The 17,439-nt window shown below is 53.3% G+C and overlaps 1 protein-coding gene and 1 long non-coding RNA gene across 8 annotated transcripts in view; one reads left to right on the top strand and one right to left on the bottom strand.

Annotated features, from left to right (window-relative positions):
* Window positions 1-5,101: 5,101 nt before the first annotated feature.
* N4BP3 (NEDD4 binding protein 3) lies at window positions 5,102-14,909 on the bottom strand. Of its 4 annotated transcripts, none has more exons than XM_079144179.1 (6): window positions 14,663-14,909; window positions 14,278-14,502; window positions 8,719-9,063; window positions 7,917-8,438; window positions 7,074-7,328; window positions 5,102-6,931 (listed from the first exon to the last, which is right to left on the bottom strand). In XM_079144179.1, exons 3-6 carry the CDS (start codon window positions 9,037-9,039, stop codon window positions 6,404-6,406), a joined length of 1,626 nt encoding a protein of 541 aa, XP_079000305.1. In that variant the 5' UTR covers window positions 9,040-9,063; window positions 14,278-14,502; window positions 14,663-14,909; the 3' UTR covers window positions 5,102-6,403. The 4 variants fall into 4 exon arrangements, with proteins under 4 accessions (XP_079000305.1, XP_079000307.1, XP_079000306.1 ...); XM_079144181.1 differs by lacking the exon at window positions 14,663-14,909 and adding an exon at window positions 11,410-11,559 and having other exon boundaries at window positions 8,719-9,066; window positions 14,278-14,539; XM_079144180.1 differs by lacking the exon at window positions 14,663-14,909 and adding an exon at window positions 11,410-11,559 and having other exon boundaries at window positions 14,278-14,539.
* Window positions 14,623-17,439, top strand: part of LOC306663755 — a 28,125-nt gene continuing 25,308 nt past the window's right edge. For 2 of the 4 annotated variants that reach the window (XR_013764514.1, XR_013764515.1), the window contains exon 1: window positions 14,816-14,939. This is a non-coding gene — a long non-coding RNA (uncharacterized lncRNA). Of the gene's footprint in view, window positions 14,748-14,815; window positions 14,940-17,439 lie in introns of those variants that run through there. The other 2 variants (XR_013764513.1, XR_013764516.1) reach the window with 2 other exon arrangements.

The following is a 17,439-nucleotide window of genomic DNA, read 5'->3' as shown; positions in this document are numbered from 1 at the left end:
CCAGGCTGGCCTCTCCCTTTCTATCCTCCTGCCTCAGCCTTCTGAGTAACTGCCTTGCCCTCAGAACCTAAACCCATACTTAATCTGCCCACAGGCTAGTCATTTTGAGAATTGTACTCTGCCAGCAGGAAAGATGAGGCACAGCCTGTGCCCTGCTGCTCTCCATACCCTTCTTAGGTGGTAGGGGTGACACATTTGTCCTAAGCAGGAAGGGTGTATCTGAAAGGAGAAAGAAGATGGTGACCCAAACCCAGGCCAGAACTGAATTTACCAGGCCCTCTTCCTCTGAAGGGAAGGGCTAGAGACCCTCACCCTCTCCTCAGACCTCAAAGACTTAGACAATAAAGTTTCAGTCTCCTTTCTCTGGGTTTGTTTCCCTGATTTGCTGCTCCCTTTTATGGTTGATCTCATTCCAGGTCATTCAGGCTGCAACCTTCCACACCTCCTCTTCCCTGCCCCCACCCCTTGCACAATCTTGTTTTGTTTTCTTAATTAAGCACTTGCACAATCCAGCTTTGTTTTCTTTACAGCCTTCACTTGAAATTATGTGTTTATTTGTTGATCTGTCTTCCGGCCCTTAACCCTGCCTCCCCTACATTTTAGGATTAAAAGCTCCATTGGGACCTGGACTTTGTGTTCATTACCTAGAAAACAGTGGGTGCACAAAGATGCTGGGAGATAGTCGATATTCTCATAAGAGGGAAGAAACCTAACTCAACAACCTTCGGAGGCAAGGAAGGCAAGGAGGCGGTCCAGAGCTGGACCTTGAGCCCGCGGGAATGTCGGATGGAGCATCCAGGAGGTGTCTGGCATTGCACCCGGATCCTGGGTGGTCCTGGCTCCACGCAGGAGCCGCGGGGGCGAAGAGTTGAATAAACCTTGCTTGGGGCCAAGGAGCCTAGGCAGCCTCCCAGCGGAGCAGCAGCAGGACCTCACAGGCTTTGGAGAATGCCCCGGGCTTCCCCACTTCCTCTCTGGAGTCCTGGCCTTCTTCCCCACGGAACGGGGCGTGAGCAAAGTGGGGCTTCTCCAAGAGCCTTGAAAGCACCGCTCACATCGGGCCATTTTAAACCTCGTCTGTCTTGCCTTCCCCAACGTGTGGTTATTCTTGTGTTCGGACTTGTTAATTTCACTATGCACCAAGTTTTACTACAAAGTTGATTTTATTATTCTTTCCTCATTGGGGTTGGTATATATTTGTTTTTTTATTGTGGGGATGGGATTGCTTCCAGTTTGCTTCATTAGCTGCTCTCCATTCAGCAAGTCTATTCAGCAATAGTCTATTGAGTCTTTTGCCAGTTTCCTAAGATTTGATTTTCAAATTTTAACTCATAAAAAAAAAAAAAACAGTGTCCATTTTATTTCAGAAGGGATGCTACAAAGTATGATTCCCCCCAACACACACTTTTGTCTCAGCACTCCTTATTAAATATTCCTTCCTTATACTCTCCTTTGCAAGCTCTTTCATAATTTTTTCCCTACAAAATGGAATCTATTTCTGGTTCTTCATTCTATTTATTTTTATACCAATATCCTATTGTTGTTCTTGCTATGTATCAGCAGGGATTAAGCACCTCTCACAAAAAGAAAAAAAAAAAAAAAAGGATTATTGACAAAGTAGATCAGTAGTTGCCAGGGGGTGAAGGTAGGGGGAAAGTTGACCACAGAGGAGCACAGGGGAGAATTTTGAGAGGTGATGTAATAATTGTCTTGATTATATGGTTGTTTATACAACTCCGCGTATGTCAAAACTCTCCAAACTGTACCCTAAAAAGGAAGAATTTTCCTGTGTGCAAATTATACCTTAGTGGGTTGGGGGGTGTATCTCAGTGGCAGAGTACTTGCCTAGCATGTGGAAGGCCCTGGATTCAATCCCCAGCATGGGTAGGGGAGTCTTGAGGGGTAGAGAATATGCACAATTGGAAATGCAGACTTCTTTGCTTTCAGATCAAGTCCTGGAAGGCAGAGATAGAAAAAGATGGGATCTCTGATGGCGAGTGAAGGTGGGGCAGTGGTGGGCAATGCGGCCACTGCCTTTGGCTCCACTATGGAACCCAGGAACACCAAGACCCAACCCAGGGGAGCCGAAACTGCCTTTCTGGCTCCCTGGCCAGACCCAAGACCTGCCTGAGTCCTTGCCTCTTCCTTCCACTCTTCAGGTGGCTCCAAAACAGTGCCTTGTCTTCTCTTGCTCATCTGTCCCTCCTTGCAAGTCTTAAATTCAAGCCAGAACCGCCTACCTACTTTGTAGGGAGAAGAACAAAATGAAAATGAGGCCTTTTGTTCAAACATTCTTAAGAAGATCAAGATGGCAACAGCAGAACACAACACCAAGTGTAGGGCGCTTCCAAGGGTAGGGTCTTGGGTGCTACACAGGTCTTACAGAAAGCTGGTCCTGGTTTTAGCCCTTTCCTTTGACTGCTCAGGGACTCCTGTACCAGCTTACCAGGCTGTCCAGCATCTGCTGTGCTTCCCATTCTCCTTGTTCCCCTCCTGAAATTGCATGCAGGACCCTCTCTGGACTTCCATGTGTCTTATGACATCACCTACAGGGGCCTATGCCCTCTTTGGAGAAAGGTTCCCTAATACCCACATCCCTCCAATTTCAAACAAATGTATTTCCATGCTCCCTTTCTCCATGTTTGGCTCACTTGCTTGACACCATGGAGGCCCCTGATGTCCTTTGTGTCAGAATACCTGAGCTCTTTTTTAATTCTCCTACCTTCTTCATCTCCTGCCTGGTTAGTATCAGGAATGACCTTCACCAGCATTGACCCATGTTGTCTTCCTCCACACACATTAAGTGTCACAACGGCAGGGGCCTGAGGGGCTTTGTTACTATGGCTTCCTCACCTAAGAACCACATCTGGTCCAGAGGGAGGCCCTCAGTACACCCCTGTAGAATGAATGGTAACTAGCTCTAGACGCCCATGCTTGGCATAGACTTGGCACAGGACAGATATCCATGAATGGCTCAGAGTTAGAGCCTTCCCCATCCACCCGACTCTCCTCATCTAAAGCCATCCTACTCAGGGGAGGGCTCTGGAACTAGAGTGGGTTGGGGAAGGAAAATGGAGGACACAGCTCTCCTCTGGCAATGCCCACAACCCAGTGGAGACAGAAAAAAAAACAATTACAGCAGTTTGCAAAGAACTGATGGAGAGACATACGGGGGCGTAAGCACTGCAGGGAGGACTTACCCCAGAAGGCAAGAGCTGAGCATTTCCTTCCCTCTGTGCAATGAGGGACACCAGGGCCCAGCCCAGGGAGGCAGCTGATTCTCTGCCTCCCTAGTCAGGCCTCGGACTTGCTCAAACCCTCAATCTCTTTCTTCTACCTTCCACGTTGTTCCAAAATGGTGCCCTGCCTCCCCTCCCTGTGTCCGTCCCTCCTTTCAAGTCTTTGGTTCAGTCCAGGAACACGTGCAGATTGAGACAGGTCAAGGGCTAAGTCAAGCTGTGCAGTTCACTGAGGTTAGGAGGGGGCACCACTATCAGTGATCCTGGAGACTAGAGAGTCAGAAGTCTTCCATGAAGGGGGTAGGGGCCCAGAGAGCTGCTGGAAAGTGTAACACTTGAGTGAGGTTCGGAGGCAGAGAGCACAGTGCAGGGAACTATACACTTCTGGACAAAACTGACTGCCTGGGCCAGGTCTGCTGGGGAAGGAGACTCCAGGGGAAGGCTGAGCCTGACAGCAGCTGAGGGCCCAGACTGGAGCAGAAGGGAGGGGCTTCCCCAAAGCAGTAGCCACAATAGTGACAGTGACACTTGTGATCAGCTGGCCCCAGAGCCACTCAGCCTGCTTGGGGACCAGGGAACTGGTTTGCCCAGCACAGATGAGTTAACAGGGATCTGGTTTGGAGACACCCCAGCTTCAGCTCTCCCCCTACTTCTGGGCCTGGCCTTGGTTTCTGGCACTGCTGCCAAGTTTTGGTACCGCCCACCCACTCCCCACTGGCTGTACTGGCCGGCCCAGCTCCCTAATTGCTGGGTGGGGAGCTATTCTGCAGAGCTGGTGCACCAAAAGGTGGGCCCCAGCCACTCTGGGACACGTGGGCACCCAGCCTAACCAGCTCCTGGTCATGGGGAGGAAGTAATCTAGGCTTCAAGCCAGCACCCAGGTCCAGGAAGTAGGGGAAACCTCTCGTCCATTAGCCCAGAGACCTGGGTTTGGAGGGGCCTATGAAATGGGAACGGGTACTAAGATTCGTGGGGATCTGCCTAACCCAGGAACTTCCCCTTTCCCTCCTGAAGCATTAGACCTGAGCTTAGGTGTGGACCTAGATGGGTCTCAGCTAGGCCCAGGGTTCTGTCCTCAACACAGGACTGACCCAGGCCTGCCCAGTGGAGTTGATGGGAACAGGGTAGAGGGAGGGCCAGGAAGCAGCCTTCCTAGCCTCCAACCCAGGAGCTGGCTTTTGGAGGCCAGGTGCCCCAAACACACCCCCTTGGGCACACCTACCACCCACAAACACATCTCTACACACATCTGCCATTCACAGGGCCATAAACACAGCATCCCCATGGCAGTTAAGTCACACACTCCACTCATGGCCCCAAAAAAAGTGGGGCCCATCAGCTCATATGCCATAACTCACAAGTGGTAAATCTTCACCCCAGTGAGCTCTACGACCAGGACCCACCTGCTGGGCCTGAGGTGGGGCCAGGAATGGCCTGGGAAGACCAAGGGTCAGCTGAAGGGAGCTGGGAGTAGCCTGGGAGTCTGCATGGATTAGTTTTTTTGTTGTTGTTTGGGGTGGGGAGTAGTGTGAATTGAACCCAAAGGTGCTTAATCACTGAGCCACATTCCCAGCCCTCTTTATTTTTTATTTTGAGATGGTTAGGGCCTCACTAAGTTGCTACAGTTGGCTTTGAACTTGTGATCCTCCTACCTCAGCCTCCTGAGCTGCTGGGATTACAAGTGTACACCACCATACCCAGCTACATGAGTACTTCTAAGAGATTCCCTGAGTGGCCCCACCTGAACAATGATTGGAGGGCAGATGACTGTGTACTAGCTCCCCTTGAGCAGGAAGCACAACAAATTCAACCTGTGGCCCAAACCCAAGGGCCCAATAAAGTTCCAGGCAGACAGCACTAGATGCACGGTAGCCACTGATGCATCTGTAATGAAGCCAAGATTTCTCTCAAAATAGGAAAGACTCCACATGTACCAGGTCACTGACCTGGAAGGGCAGCAAAGTCCCAAGACTGCTGAGACTGGGGTAGCTGTGGGTTTTATAGGACCTGGGACCAGCCTTAGCTGGGGTGGAAAAGGACTAACAGTTCTGAGGCCAGGTAAAGAACAGGGGTGGGAAGTGTGGGGCTGCCTCTTCAAGAGGAAGAGCTTTCCAGAATACAAATGAGATCAAATCTCACTCCTACCTAAAAATACCCAATAGCCTTCCACTGCTTATGGGGGAATGTTCCCTTCCTTCTGGTAAGATTCTTTATCAAATAACCCATAAGCTTTCCCTGCCAAGCATCTCCTGCACCTTCCTAAGCCTCCCCCTCACCCACCCATGAAGATACAGGCACATCACAGCTGGACAGAAAGATGGGAGGTGAGCTCCAGAAGAGATAGGATTCCACTGGGGCCTTTGGATGCCCCACAGGATGCTGTCTTAGGCTGGCCCTGATCCAGCAGAGGTCTGGGCAACCAGGGACCAGACTTTCCACCAGATGAACATTTTATATCCTTGAAATGCCTTTTGACTTGCCCTTTTGTTTTCCTGTAGTTCCCTAGTATTGTTCCTTCTAAAAAATCCACTGGTGCTGAAGAAAAGAATTTTAGCCCACACAGCAGCCAAGGAACTATGTGGTACTGGGGTAAGGAAATAGGATTCCTCCATTCTCCAACACACATGAACAGCAGCTTCAAGACAGGCACAGGGCACACCCTCCCAACCACCATGACTGTGAGGAGCTACAGGCTGGGTCGATCCCCAACCCTGACTATCCACAAAAGTGGACTCTGCTAAGGGCAGGCTCAGTGACCCAGGGTCTCCTCATAGAAAAGGTGGTTTTTATTCTGGAGGAGACCAATGTTTCCATCCCAGCCTCCTTCCATTAAGGCCTCAGCCCAGTTCTCCAGCCACCCTCCCTCACACCTGCCCTTCCCTATCAGTGGCTCTGGATTCTCTAACCTCCTTCACTGGGTCACACCCACTCCAGGGAGCAGGGCTGGGCCCTGCCTGGGTGCTTCTCTGCCAGGTGGGTCTAGCCCTGGCTCTGCAGCCAGCACCCTTATCCTGCCCATCGCCCCCCTGGATCCCTCCTCTTGGGGGCCTCCCATCCCTGGGCGCTGGTCTCTGCACATTCTGCCCCAGACCAGTGTAAGGTAGGAGTCAGCTATCTCAGGGCATATTGAACAGTGCCTCTACTGTCAGCTCGCTCTGCTGGCCTCAAATCTTGGAAGACTCAAGTCGAGGGCTCCAGGGCGTGGGGGGCTCCCGTAGGGCCCGCAGCTCCTGTTCCAGCGCCTGATTGCGACGGTACATGTCCATGTAGCCCCCCTGAATCTCCCGCTGGTAGCGCAGCACCCGCTCCTTCTCCTCCTGCCAAGTCCTCCGCTCCTGCTCGAAACGCAGCGCCTGCTCCTGGCCCCGGAGCCGCTCTTGGAGCAGCTCTGCCCGCAGCTGTTCCGCACCACCTCCAGCCTCATTACCTCCTGCTTCCCCCAGCAGCCCCCTACTCTTGCAGTCATCAGTTTCACAGCTGCCTGGGGCTTCCTCCTGAGGGGCCTGCTCCTGTAAGCTGCGCACGGTCTCACGCAACCTGGCCAGCTCCGCATCCTGAGCCTGGGCTTGTGCCCGAAAGCCCCGAAGTTGCGTCTTCAGACTGAATATCTCAGCCAACTTCTGTGCCAGCTCTGCCTGGGCTTCCCGCAGCTGCTGCTTCAAGAGACTAATCTCTGCGGTCTTCTGGCACACCTGGGAGGTGGGGCGGGGGGGTACATAATATCAACAAGAGCCAAGCAAAGCAGGGTATGGGGAGCTGGTTGATGGAGGGGAAATGGACAATGGAACCAAGGCAGTGGGGATTGGTGTTTCTGAATCAGTGGTGGCCTCTCACCTCCCATCGGGCTTCCTCCTCTGGTCGGGTGCTGGGATCGGCCTCTGGAACTGGACCTGAGGGTCGAGGCTCAGAGGTCAGGCCCTGCTGAGCTCGGAGCTCCTTGCGCAGGCGTCGCTGCTCCTGCTGTGCCATGAACAACTGCAGCTGGAGGTTGCGCTCGCTGCGCTCAGCTTTCTGAGCCACCTCATGCAGACGCTCCACGTACAGGCGCTTCAACTCAGACAACCACAACCGCTGGCGCTCCTCTAGCACCTATCTCCGAAAAGAGGTTCCTAGTAGGGCTGACCAGAATTCCACAAGGCTCCACCCTCGGATACAATTCACCTGTGCTCCCATTGCTCACCATCCTAACATTTCGGCCACCAATAACTCCTTGGGCACGAGTATCACAGGGCTCAGCACCCCAGCCACATATGCATCCTAACCCAGGTTGCCCTTCAGTGATAAATGTCCCCAACACATGGCCCTCCCAGGGATCCTCACTCTCACTCTCTACTTCCCACACAATTCCCAGGCAAGGACAACATCTCTCTTACTTCCCACATCCCTGCCATCCTGCCATCCTGCCATGTGGGATGTGAAAGAGAGAAGCCAAGACATCTCTGCTCCTTCCTTTTTTTTTTTTTTTTTTTGGAGACAGGGTCTCACTGTGTTGGCCATCCAGGCTGGCCGTGAACTCAAGATCCTGCCTCATCCTCCCAAGCACCTGGGACTACAGGTACATGCCATCACGTCCAGTGTTTCCCAAAGCCATGTGGGTAAGCCAGCTGAGGTCCCTCTGTCTGACTCATACACCAATGCCAAGGGACAGAATAGGATGCTAGGACAGGCTTTGCTCACCTGTGTGAAGGGGTTGGAGCCATCCTGATCTCCAAGGTCCCTCTTGAGCTCCTCACAGGTCTCAGGCAGGAGGGCTACCACCTCCTCTGCAGTGGAGCAGGAGAATTCATATGGGGGTGGTGGCTCAGGCAGGCAGCTCAGCACAGCCAAAGGCCCAGCATCCTTGGGGCTCTTCGAGGCCCGGTCCAGGGAGCCCCCAAGGTGGTTAATGTGGCCTAGGGAGGAACTGAAGGGGCTGGAACCTGTGCCAGGACTTCGGCCAAAACTGCCCCCACTGGAGGAATCCGACAAGCTGGGCTCAGGCTCAGGGCCACCCTCATCCAGGCTGAGGGCATGCAGCAGTTGTGCACGGGCTTGGCTGGCCCTGGGCCCAGGGCTCAGGGGTGGGTGGCAGGCCAGCGTGTGCAGACTGCCATTGCTGCGCCATAGCTTCTGACCCTTGTGGGCAGCCAGGCTCTGCATGGAGAGGAAGCCTTTCCCGGTACCCGCTGCAGGCTTGAACACTGATGGGCGGATACGGCACTACCAAAAAGAGAGGGCAAGTGTGAGGGAGGTCTGCCAAAGTAGTCAGCTCTGCTCTACCCTCCTGATGCTCCTGCAGTCCCTGAGAACCCTTTTTGAGAACATGGGGCACATGCCACCAGGAGGTGTTGACCAAGATTCAGGTCAGCCTATAGCAGACTTTCCACATCTTAGCCTATCTAACCCTCATCCCATCCCAGAGTCAGGGTCTCCAAGGAGGCCACAAGCTGCCCATCTCCAACTTCCCTGTGCCACATAAAGGACATGAGCAGAGACACACCTTGTCAAAGCGACCCCGCTCGGGCAGTGAAGTCTTGCTGAAGTCACCAGCCCGAGGATGTTCCCGATAGTAGAGGGTGGCATAGTCGGCAGGCTCATTCCGAGGTGCCCGCTTGGTGGTCTTACCATCCTTCTTGGGGAGGTGTAGATAGCTAAGGAGTTCACGCTGGCCCAAACCTTTCCGGAGGAGCCCATCAGGTTGGCGGGAGCCCCGGGACCCAGCGAGTGCTGCCCGAAGTTCTTCAGGGGAGAAGTCCTGCCGTTCCAACAGGCTGCCCACGCTGCCCATGGCAATGCCAGCAGGGACTGGGGCTGTGGCCATGAAGTTTCAACAGAGCACAGGCGGCTGCTTTGGGGAATCAGGAGGCTTCATTAGGGGCAGGTGAGCACTCTCTGCCCAATTCCCCAGATTCCCTAAAACCAGGCACTTGTCATTTGCCAGCTCTTCTACCTGCCCAGGTCCAAGAGAGGCAGATGTGGGTGGGAGCCAGAGAGAATGTCAGGACAGGATTCCCAAAATGGCAAGAGAAAGGGGTACAAGTCCCAAAACCACCAGCTCATCTAACATTCTGTTGGATATAGTTTAAGGAGAAGGAAAAAGCTTCAGATGGGATACCAAAGGGATGCTAGCTCCCTAATGTAATGTAATGTGGAAGCACAGCAAAGGGGTGAGGTCAGGGGAAGACCTCAAGCAGTAGGAAAGGTGCCCACCTCCCAAGACCAGGCCAGCAAAGAGCTAACAGAAGATGGACTCAAGCTGTCTGACCCTGACCGTGCTAACTCTCTTGCCAGGGTCCCCACCAAATTTGTCGAATGGGGAGGAAGCATAGCAAATCAGGGCCAGAAGGACTCTCCATTTCTTCCAATTCCCAGACCGACTCTTTATTTCTTCTCCTTCCCTTGAGATAACCTGTCCAGCCCCTCTTCCAGCAAAGGGTCAGAGCTCCCCCAGGGAAACATCTGGCATGGGTGGGGCTGGGGGGCTACAGTGAGAGGGATGCAAACAGGAAGGGCTCACAGGGAGGAAGGATGACGATACAAACAGGAAGGGCCTAAGGGGAGGAACAATGGTAGAGTTTTCCGGAACAGGTGTTCAGGTCTAGGCAGTGGTGGGAGGCAAAGGGAAGGGGCAGGTGGACCCCTGCTATCCCATGTGTGCTGCTGCTATTACACCAAAGCCCACCCTGGGTGGGACAGGTCCATATCCTGACCCAGAGCAGAACCAACTGGCATGTGACCTTGGCCATGCCCTTAACCTCCATAAGCCTTGGCTTCCTCACGCATGTGTACAAAGGCAATGATAGCTCTTATCGCAGAGGGATGCTGGAAGGATAGGGTGAGATAACATGACAAAGCACCCTGTCCAGGGTTTGGCCCAAAGCCAGGGTCAACATAGGCTGGCTGAAGCAGAGCTTAGTCACAAACAAACATCGCCAAGTGACCAGGCTCATGGGCTGATTCCCACCTGTGCTGGGCCTGACATACTGGAGGGTGGAAAGAGTGGGCACCCAGGGTCCCCCATGGAACATGTGCTTAGCCCAGTGCCCACCCTAAAGTAGATGCAAATGACTTGTGTGAAAGCTTCCTTTTCTGCCTCCTACCCCCATGTCCCTTCTCCCATTCCAGAACAGATGCCCAGCAAGCAGACTGCAGCTGAGAGTCCCCCACCACCCACCCAATATACTTCCGGGACACCCACTCCTGCCCCAAAACAATGGTCGTTAGGAGGGTCCATCTTCCTCAACCATTTCCAGGTTTTGTGTTTGTGGAAGACAAAGCTCTCTGAGAGGGAGAGGGAGGGTGGGCCTTGTCCCCCACCCCCACTCCACAGCCCTCAACCACACCCTGGGCAAAAATAATCCTCTCAGCCCTCTCTCCCAGGCCCTAAGGTGGGGGACAAGTCTGAGTCAGTACACCCCAGCCCCAGGGGACTCATCTAGGTAAGGAATCACATGTGCTGGGCTCCTTCAGTGATACAGCACTTCCTGTAATATAGTTACTGTCCTTTTCTAAAGGTAAGGTCCCTCAGAAAAGTGAAGTGACTTGCCCAAGGTCACAGAGTTGGTGGGGTTAGGATGCCTGATATTCTAACCCCATAGCTTCCAAATGTCTACTGGGGACCCAGAATGTCACTCACAGCCAAAAGAACTTGAAGTGAGTCATCTTGCCTCCCCATCTGACAGTCCCTTGCCATGAAAAGTCTGCCCAGCAAGACAGCTCTCTATTTAAAAGTGCACTGATCAGGCTGGGGTTGTGGCTCAGTGGTAGAGTGCTTGCCTAATACGTGTGAGGCACTGGATTCAATTCTCAGCACCACATATAAGTAAATTAATTAAATAAAGGTCCATCAACAACTAAAAAAATATTTAAAATAAAATAAAAGTGCCCTGCTCTGTCACTCCTTCTCAGGAAGAGGACAGCAAAAAAGTTGGTCTCTAGCTGCCTCTCCTTTTCTCTCTCTGTGGGACCCCAGGCACTAATAATCTCCCTTTGTCATGCCTCAGTTTCCACATCTTGCCCTGCCTTCCTTCCAGGGTTACCATGACAGTCAATGTCAAATAGAGGTGAAAGGAGTTTGTGAACGAACTATTAAATCCCATGTGACTAGGAAACTGGGATGTTGGCAGTGAAGCCAAATACGCCCACCTCACCCCAAACCCACACTGCCACGCCTTCCCCTGGCAATGCTCACTTCTGGCCTCAGGGACAAATAACTGACACTCTTGACACTCTATGTGTCCCTGCGAGGTTCTCAGGTCCAAGGGAGCTGCTGTAGCCATGGGCCAAAACAATGCATATGGACATGCAGGGAACACACTGATCCCACTCAGCATGGAGAAACCTATGGTAGAGGACAGAGCAGAGTCATAGGATCATGCACAAGGTCACCGCACAGCACTGAGCACATTCCAGGACACAGACAAAACAGAGGAACACCTCAGCATGAAGACTAAGGGGCCCTCCCCACTTCTGGCTAGGGGTGTGTACCTGTGTCTGTGTGTGTGCTGGTGCTGAATGGAGAGTGTGAGGCCAGCTATTAGAAGCAGTATGGAGATTGAAGGGCACATAAAATGCCCTTCCCTTTGTCTTTCATTAAGGCTCCCACCCTCTACTCTCCAACACTCCTGGGTAATGTCTCTAGCTGTACTATTCAGCTTCCACAGCAGGGTTGAAGTCCTTGCTTCAGGAAGGCTCCATTCTGCCCAGGTCTCAGTCTGAGGACAATCCCCTTTCCTAAAGGACCCATCCCACCTCCCCCTCTTCCCCCAAACACACAGACATTCCTTCACTGCGTTGCTTAGAAGCCCAGGGAATGCCTGCTCAGGCCAGGACAGCTGTGCAGGCAGGCCAGAGAGGATTTGGTGACGGAGGAGGGCTGGAGAGACAGTAAGTGCCATGCAGTCTCCCTGGGACTTAAGCCCAGAAAGACAGCAAAGTAGAAGTGCCTGGGCTTCTGTGCCTGCCCTGGGGCCCAGAGCTGAAAACCCACCACCACCCAACTTGCTACACTGGGCCACTAGAGACACATCCTTCACAGGGCCCAGATGGCTCCAGAAGGGTCTCTTCACTACTATTCCCCTCCCATTTTACACCCCAAAGTAACAGATGGCATGGACAGCCCTGAATACTGACAGCCAGCTCTTTTGAACCAACCCTTGGTAGACGGAAGAGGGCTACCCTGGCCACCAAACACAGAAAGAGAGGACACAAAGGGGGGGCATTCCAGCTCCAAACCCCTCCCTTGAAACACACATAGGAGGGGAGTATTGACATCCCTCACTTCAGAAGAGGAAACTGAGGCCCAGAAGGGGAAATAATGTATATAATGTATCCAAGGTCATGATCACATGCATAGGAGAAAATGCATAGACTTCCCAGTCCTGACCCCATGCACATCCCAACACCCACACGGGTGAGTCCTGCCAGCCCTGGCTTCTGGTTAGGCTCTCCTGAGCCCTGGCCCCAGGGGAGTGTCCCACCACCTGCTGGAGGGTCAGCCCTGCTGAGTGGTGTGTCTGCAGCTGCCCCAAAGGAATGAGACTGGAATGTACCAGTTCCAAAAGAGGGGGCAGTGTGTGATCGGGGTCTGGAGAAGGAATGGGAGAGGCTGGCACACTCAACTCCCACAGAGACACTTGAAGAGGCACAGCCTGGCAACTAACCTCTGCAGGCGACTAACCTGTTCATTCATTCACAGGCGCACCGCACACTACAGTTTTTTCTTAGCCCTTCCACTTTGTTATCTCATGTCATCTCCACAACAGCCAGTGGAGGCAGGCAGGGCAGTGATGACCCTCTCTAGACTTAATAGATGGGGAAACTGAGGCCTAGAAAGAGGAAATTAATTGCCCAAAATCCGACAACGAGAGGCAATCTCAACTACCTGTGCAAAGTCCTCTCTACTTCATCAGGCTGTCCAAGCCAGGGGTCACCTTCTATGGACATTGCTGTATTATGTAGACTACCCAGCCCCCCATGCTTGTTTTTCCCAAGGGCACCTGCCGCCAGGCTAGTGTGGATGAAAGTTCCCTCAGCCTGGGATCCCTCCTGCCTGGCCCTAAGGGTCAGGAAGAAATAGTGGAAGCATGACTGGCATGAGGACTCTAAGCTCTGAAAGCTGCTAGAGGCGGTGGTGGTGGCGGGAGCCGGCTGGCGGCATTCATTCAGTCTCGCACTTAACACACCCACACGCAGCCAGCAGGCAGAGGAGTTCTGCCTGGGAGGGCCCTAGGAAGAGGGTGATCACAGAGCTCAGGATGGTCTCCTGCCTCTGCTCCCTCCCCAGGACGGACAGGCCCAATATCTTCCCAAGGGGAGGGGATAGGGTTGCCTCAGTTCTCCTTCTGGATAGAGCTAGAGCCCTAATTTCCACCTGGTCCTAGACTGGCCCTCGCTTTAGTCAAAGGCTGTGGCCCGGAATGGAACAGTGTCCGAATCACCAAGACCCAGGAATGTTTCCTATTCTCAAGTCCGCAGCTGTCGCCGGAACTGGGCAGGGGACAAGGGGGAGAAAGGAGGAATGTTGGGGGCGGGGTCAGGCGAGAGGTCTCAAGGGGAAGGCGGAGAAGAGGAGGTTGGCATCCCCCACAGAACTCTCCCCGGAAAGGCAGTGAAGGAGGCAAGGTCCCCAAAGCTACAGGAGGTCCTCGAGCTACCTAGGAGGCGGGGTGGGGGGACGCGCCTCTTTCCTGCTCCTCCCTGGGGCCTGACGCGAGTCGCTGGGCAAGGGGGCGGAGGCCGAGGTCAGACTCCTGCGCCAAGGGCGCCTGCCCCACCCAGCGGTGGCGCTGGGGTCCTGGGCGAGGTTCCAAGGAAAGCGCGTTTACAGGGGTTGCAGAGACGAGCGTAATCTGCCGCCTGCCTCTCCAGCGAAACCCGGTGCCCGGGAGCTGGAGACACCTGGGCGCACACCGCACCCTGCCATCCCCGCCCATTTTTCTGACGAGAGCTTCAGCCAGCCACTGGCTGCAATATGGCCAAGGACACCCAAAAAGCTAGAACTCGGCGACCAGCCCCACCCCCCGCGTCCATCCTCCGGCCCCCAGCGCGTCCCACTTACCATGCTGGCGCCGCGCTCACCTCCCGCCGCTCCGTACCCTGGTGCGCCGCAGTTCCTTCGCGCGGATTTGAACCCTCCTCTGAAGCGCCGATTCCAGCAGAGACTGCGAGCCTGGCCGGAGCGGTGGTGCGGCAGGCACCTAGAAAACGCGGGCGGGCGGGCGGACAGGCGCCGGAGCCGGATTGGCGAGGAAGGGACGCGATCGGCAGCACCCTCTCGCCTGCCCTAGAGGAGGAGGGAAAACCCGGCCTGACTCACCGGCGCGCGGCAAGCCCAGAGCCCGGCCCGGCCCCGGCCCCCGGATGTGGGGGGCGGGGACCGGGGGGACAGCGCCCGCCCACCCGTAATCCAACCTGAGCCCCGCCCCAAGTCGGGGAGCTCCGACGGGTCCTGATCTGCCCGGGCCCTAGGTCCCTTAGCTGCTGTGTCCAACTCGGCTGACAGCCCTGTGCGCTCCGGCTCGGACCCGGGTGGGTCCAAAACCTCAAGCACCGCCGAAGCCCCGGAGGACTCGCTGTCCCCGCTCTTCCTCCTCCTCCTCCTCCTCCTCCCCCTCCTGTTCCTCCTGGCCTCACCCGCCTCTCTGTCTCTTGCCAGAACTAAGCAGCTTCGGAAGAGGCATGCTCGGTCCATCACCTCTGATCCGTGCCGCCTCCTCTCAGGTAAGCATTATTTTCATTTTTTGAGAAAGAGCCAAAGTAGTATTCTGAAACGTGAAGAGATTTGCTCGACGTCTCCATCTAGTTTGAGGCAGCTGATTTGGGCACTAGGGGGTATTTGTTTTTGTTTTAATGTAGGGGTAGCAAATTCAGATGCAAAATAATTCAGATGCAAAAATTCAGATACAAAAAAAAAATTCAGGTAGCAAAATAATGTAAATGAGTCAGATGGGCTGGGTACAAGACAACAGAAATAGATGGAAACAAAAATAGCTGGATACCTAAAGGCATTCAGATTCAGGAGTTGAAGCACCATATCATCCTCAAAAAGTTAAAACGGCATCACCATATGACCCAGCAATTCCATTCCTAAGTATAATTCCTAAAGAATTGAAATCAGATACTCATACACTAATTTTCATAACAGTACTGTGCACGATAGCCAAAAGATGGAAATATCCTGAGTTGTCAGGCTGATGAGGATAAACAAAATGTGTTCTATCCGTACAATGAAATATTATTCAACCATGAAAAGAAATAGGGTGCTGACTCATGCTACAACATGGATGGATTTCCAAAACTTTATGCTAAGTGAAAGACACCAGATACAGAAGGCCGAGTGTGGTATGATTCTACTTATATGAAATTGCTAAATCTATTCAGATAGAAAGCAGATTAATGCCAGAGGCTGTGGGAAGGGAAAATGAAGAGGGTTTGCTTCATGGGTATAGGGTTTCATTTTAGAAGAGGAAGTAGCCTGGTTTACAGGATACTCAGGGGGGAAAAAAATGGGCCTAGGAGGGCTGGGACTGCAGGGAGGGGACACAGTGGCGAACACTGATGAGATGACTTCAGAGAAGAATTGACTTGTCTTAAGGAGAAATACCCTGAAGAGGAGAGGTAGAGGAAACTGAAAACTCAGAAAACAGGCACCACAGCCCACCCCTCCCCTCCTCTAACCCCTTTCTTCCGTTAGGAATGCAGTGATAGCCAAGATCTTCTGACCCCTGTCCTACACTCCTTCCAATGTTCTTTCCTCGCACCAGGTGGCCAGTGGGAAGCAGGGAGGAGACAGTCAGGTATTAAGTATCTTAGAACATCCCAGCAGGAGGAAAAAATCAAAAGACCTTCCCTGGAGCTTAGCAATGTCAAAAACTAAGTGGGCAGGGGAGATGGGCCAGAGGGTTCTGACTGAATGCAACACCAAGAAAGTGATCGAGCCTTGCTGGCCCCAGTGGTGCATGCGGCTCCGGAGGCTGAGGCAGGAGGATTGTTAGTTCAAAGCTAGCCTCAGCAAAAGCAAGGCACTAAGCAACAATGAGACCCTGTTTCTAAATACAAAATAGGGCTGGGGATGTGGCTTAGGTGTCGCATGCCCCTGAGTTCAATCTCCAGTACAAAAAAAAGAGAGAGAGAGAGAAAGTAACTGAGCCTGGCAGGTGGCACATGCCTGTAACACCAGCAACTCAGAAGGCTGAGGCAGGAGGACGGAAAGTTTTTGAGAGCAGCCTGGGTAAGTTAGACTCTGTCCCAAATAAAAAGGCTAGGGATATAGCTCAGTGGTAGAGCACCCCTGGGTTCAATTCCCAGAACTGGGAGGGGAAAAAATGGTGCTGAACACCCAGAGAAGGCGCTACAGGTAGGAGGGTGGGGTGCAGAGCTGAGGGGCTAGCGCAGAAAGAGAGCAGCCTGGCTCTGCCTAACAGGTGTTGTTCAAGGAAACAACCATCAGGCCCCTCAGCCCCTCCAGGCCTGAACCAGACTGCCTGTATTCCCACATCCTGCACAGGATTGGGCCCTAGGCTGCTCAGAACACCCTTCCTTCCAGAGGCTGAGGAGGTGGCCTGGCATATACAGCTTCCTACCAGGCTTCTCCTGAGCCCTTTGAGGTTGTTTGCCCTGGTCAACTGGATGGGAAGTAGCAAAGCAGAAGAGAACCAGCTGTCCCAAGGAAGTTGCAGTTTCAGTCCCAATCCAAAAAGAGCCACCTCTTCCTTCTTCCATGACCTTAGCACCCCCATGCCTTCCTCTGCATGGTCTCAAGCATGAAACATAGGACATCAATCCATCCTCCAGGGGAAAAACTGAGGCCCCAAAACGCATCTCAGAGCAGAGTTGGGCCTGGAAACTGGGTCTGCTTTCCTTAGGCCCTTGAGAGAAGAAAATGAATTGCACAGAGGTGAGAAGTCTGAAGCCAACAGGAAGCCAGGCCTCTATCTTCCCTCCCTCCCCCCCCAAGGCTTTCCTGGACAGTATGGAAGTTGGTAGGAGGGGAGGGTGGGGAAGGCACATATTCATTGAACTTCATCCTCCTGGGTTTGCAGGGCAGACACAGCCAGAGGCCACTTGCTCCCAGACTTGACATTATTTTTTTATGCCTTTATTTTTTACTTATTTATTTTATGTGGTGCTAAGGATCAAACCCAGTGCCTCACACATGCTAGGCAAGCATTATACCACTGGGCTATAACCCCAGCCCCAGACTTGACATTCTTAAGGAGTT

The sequence above is a fragment of the Sciurus vulgaris genome (assembly GCF_902686455.1).
Source record: "Sciurus vulgaris genome assembly, chromosome: 6".
NCBI classification, from domain to species: domain Eukaryota; kingdom Metazoa; phylum Chordata; class Mammalia; order Rodentia; family Sciuridae; genus Sciurus; species Sciurus vulgaris.
Note: the sequence above shows the minus strand (reverse complement) of the source record. Positions and strands in the feature narration are given on the sequence as shown.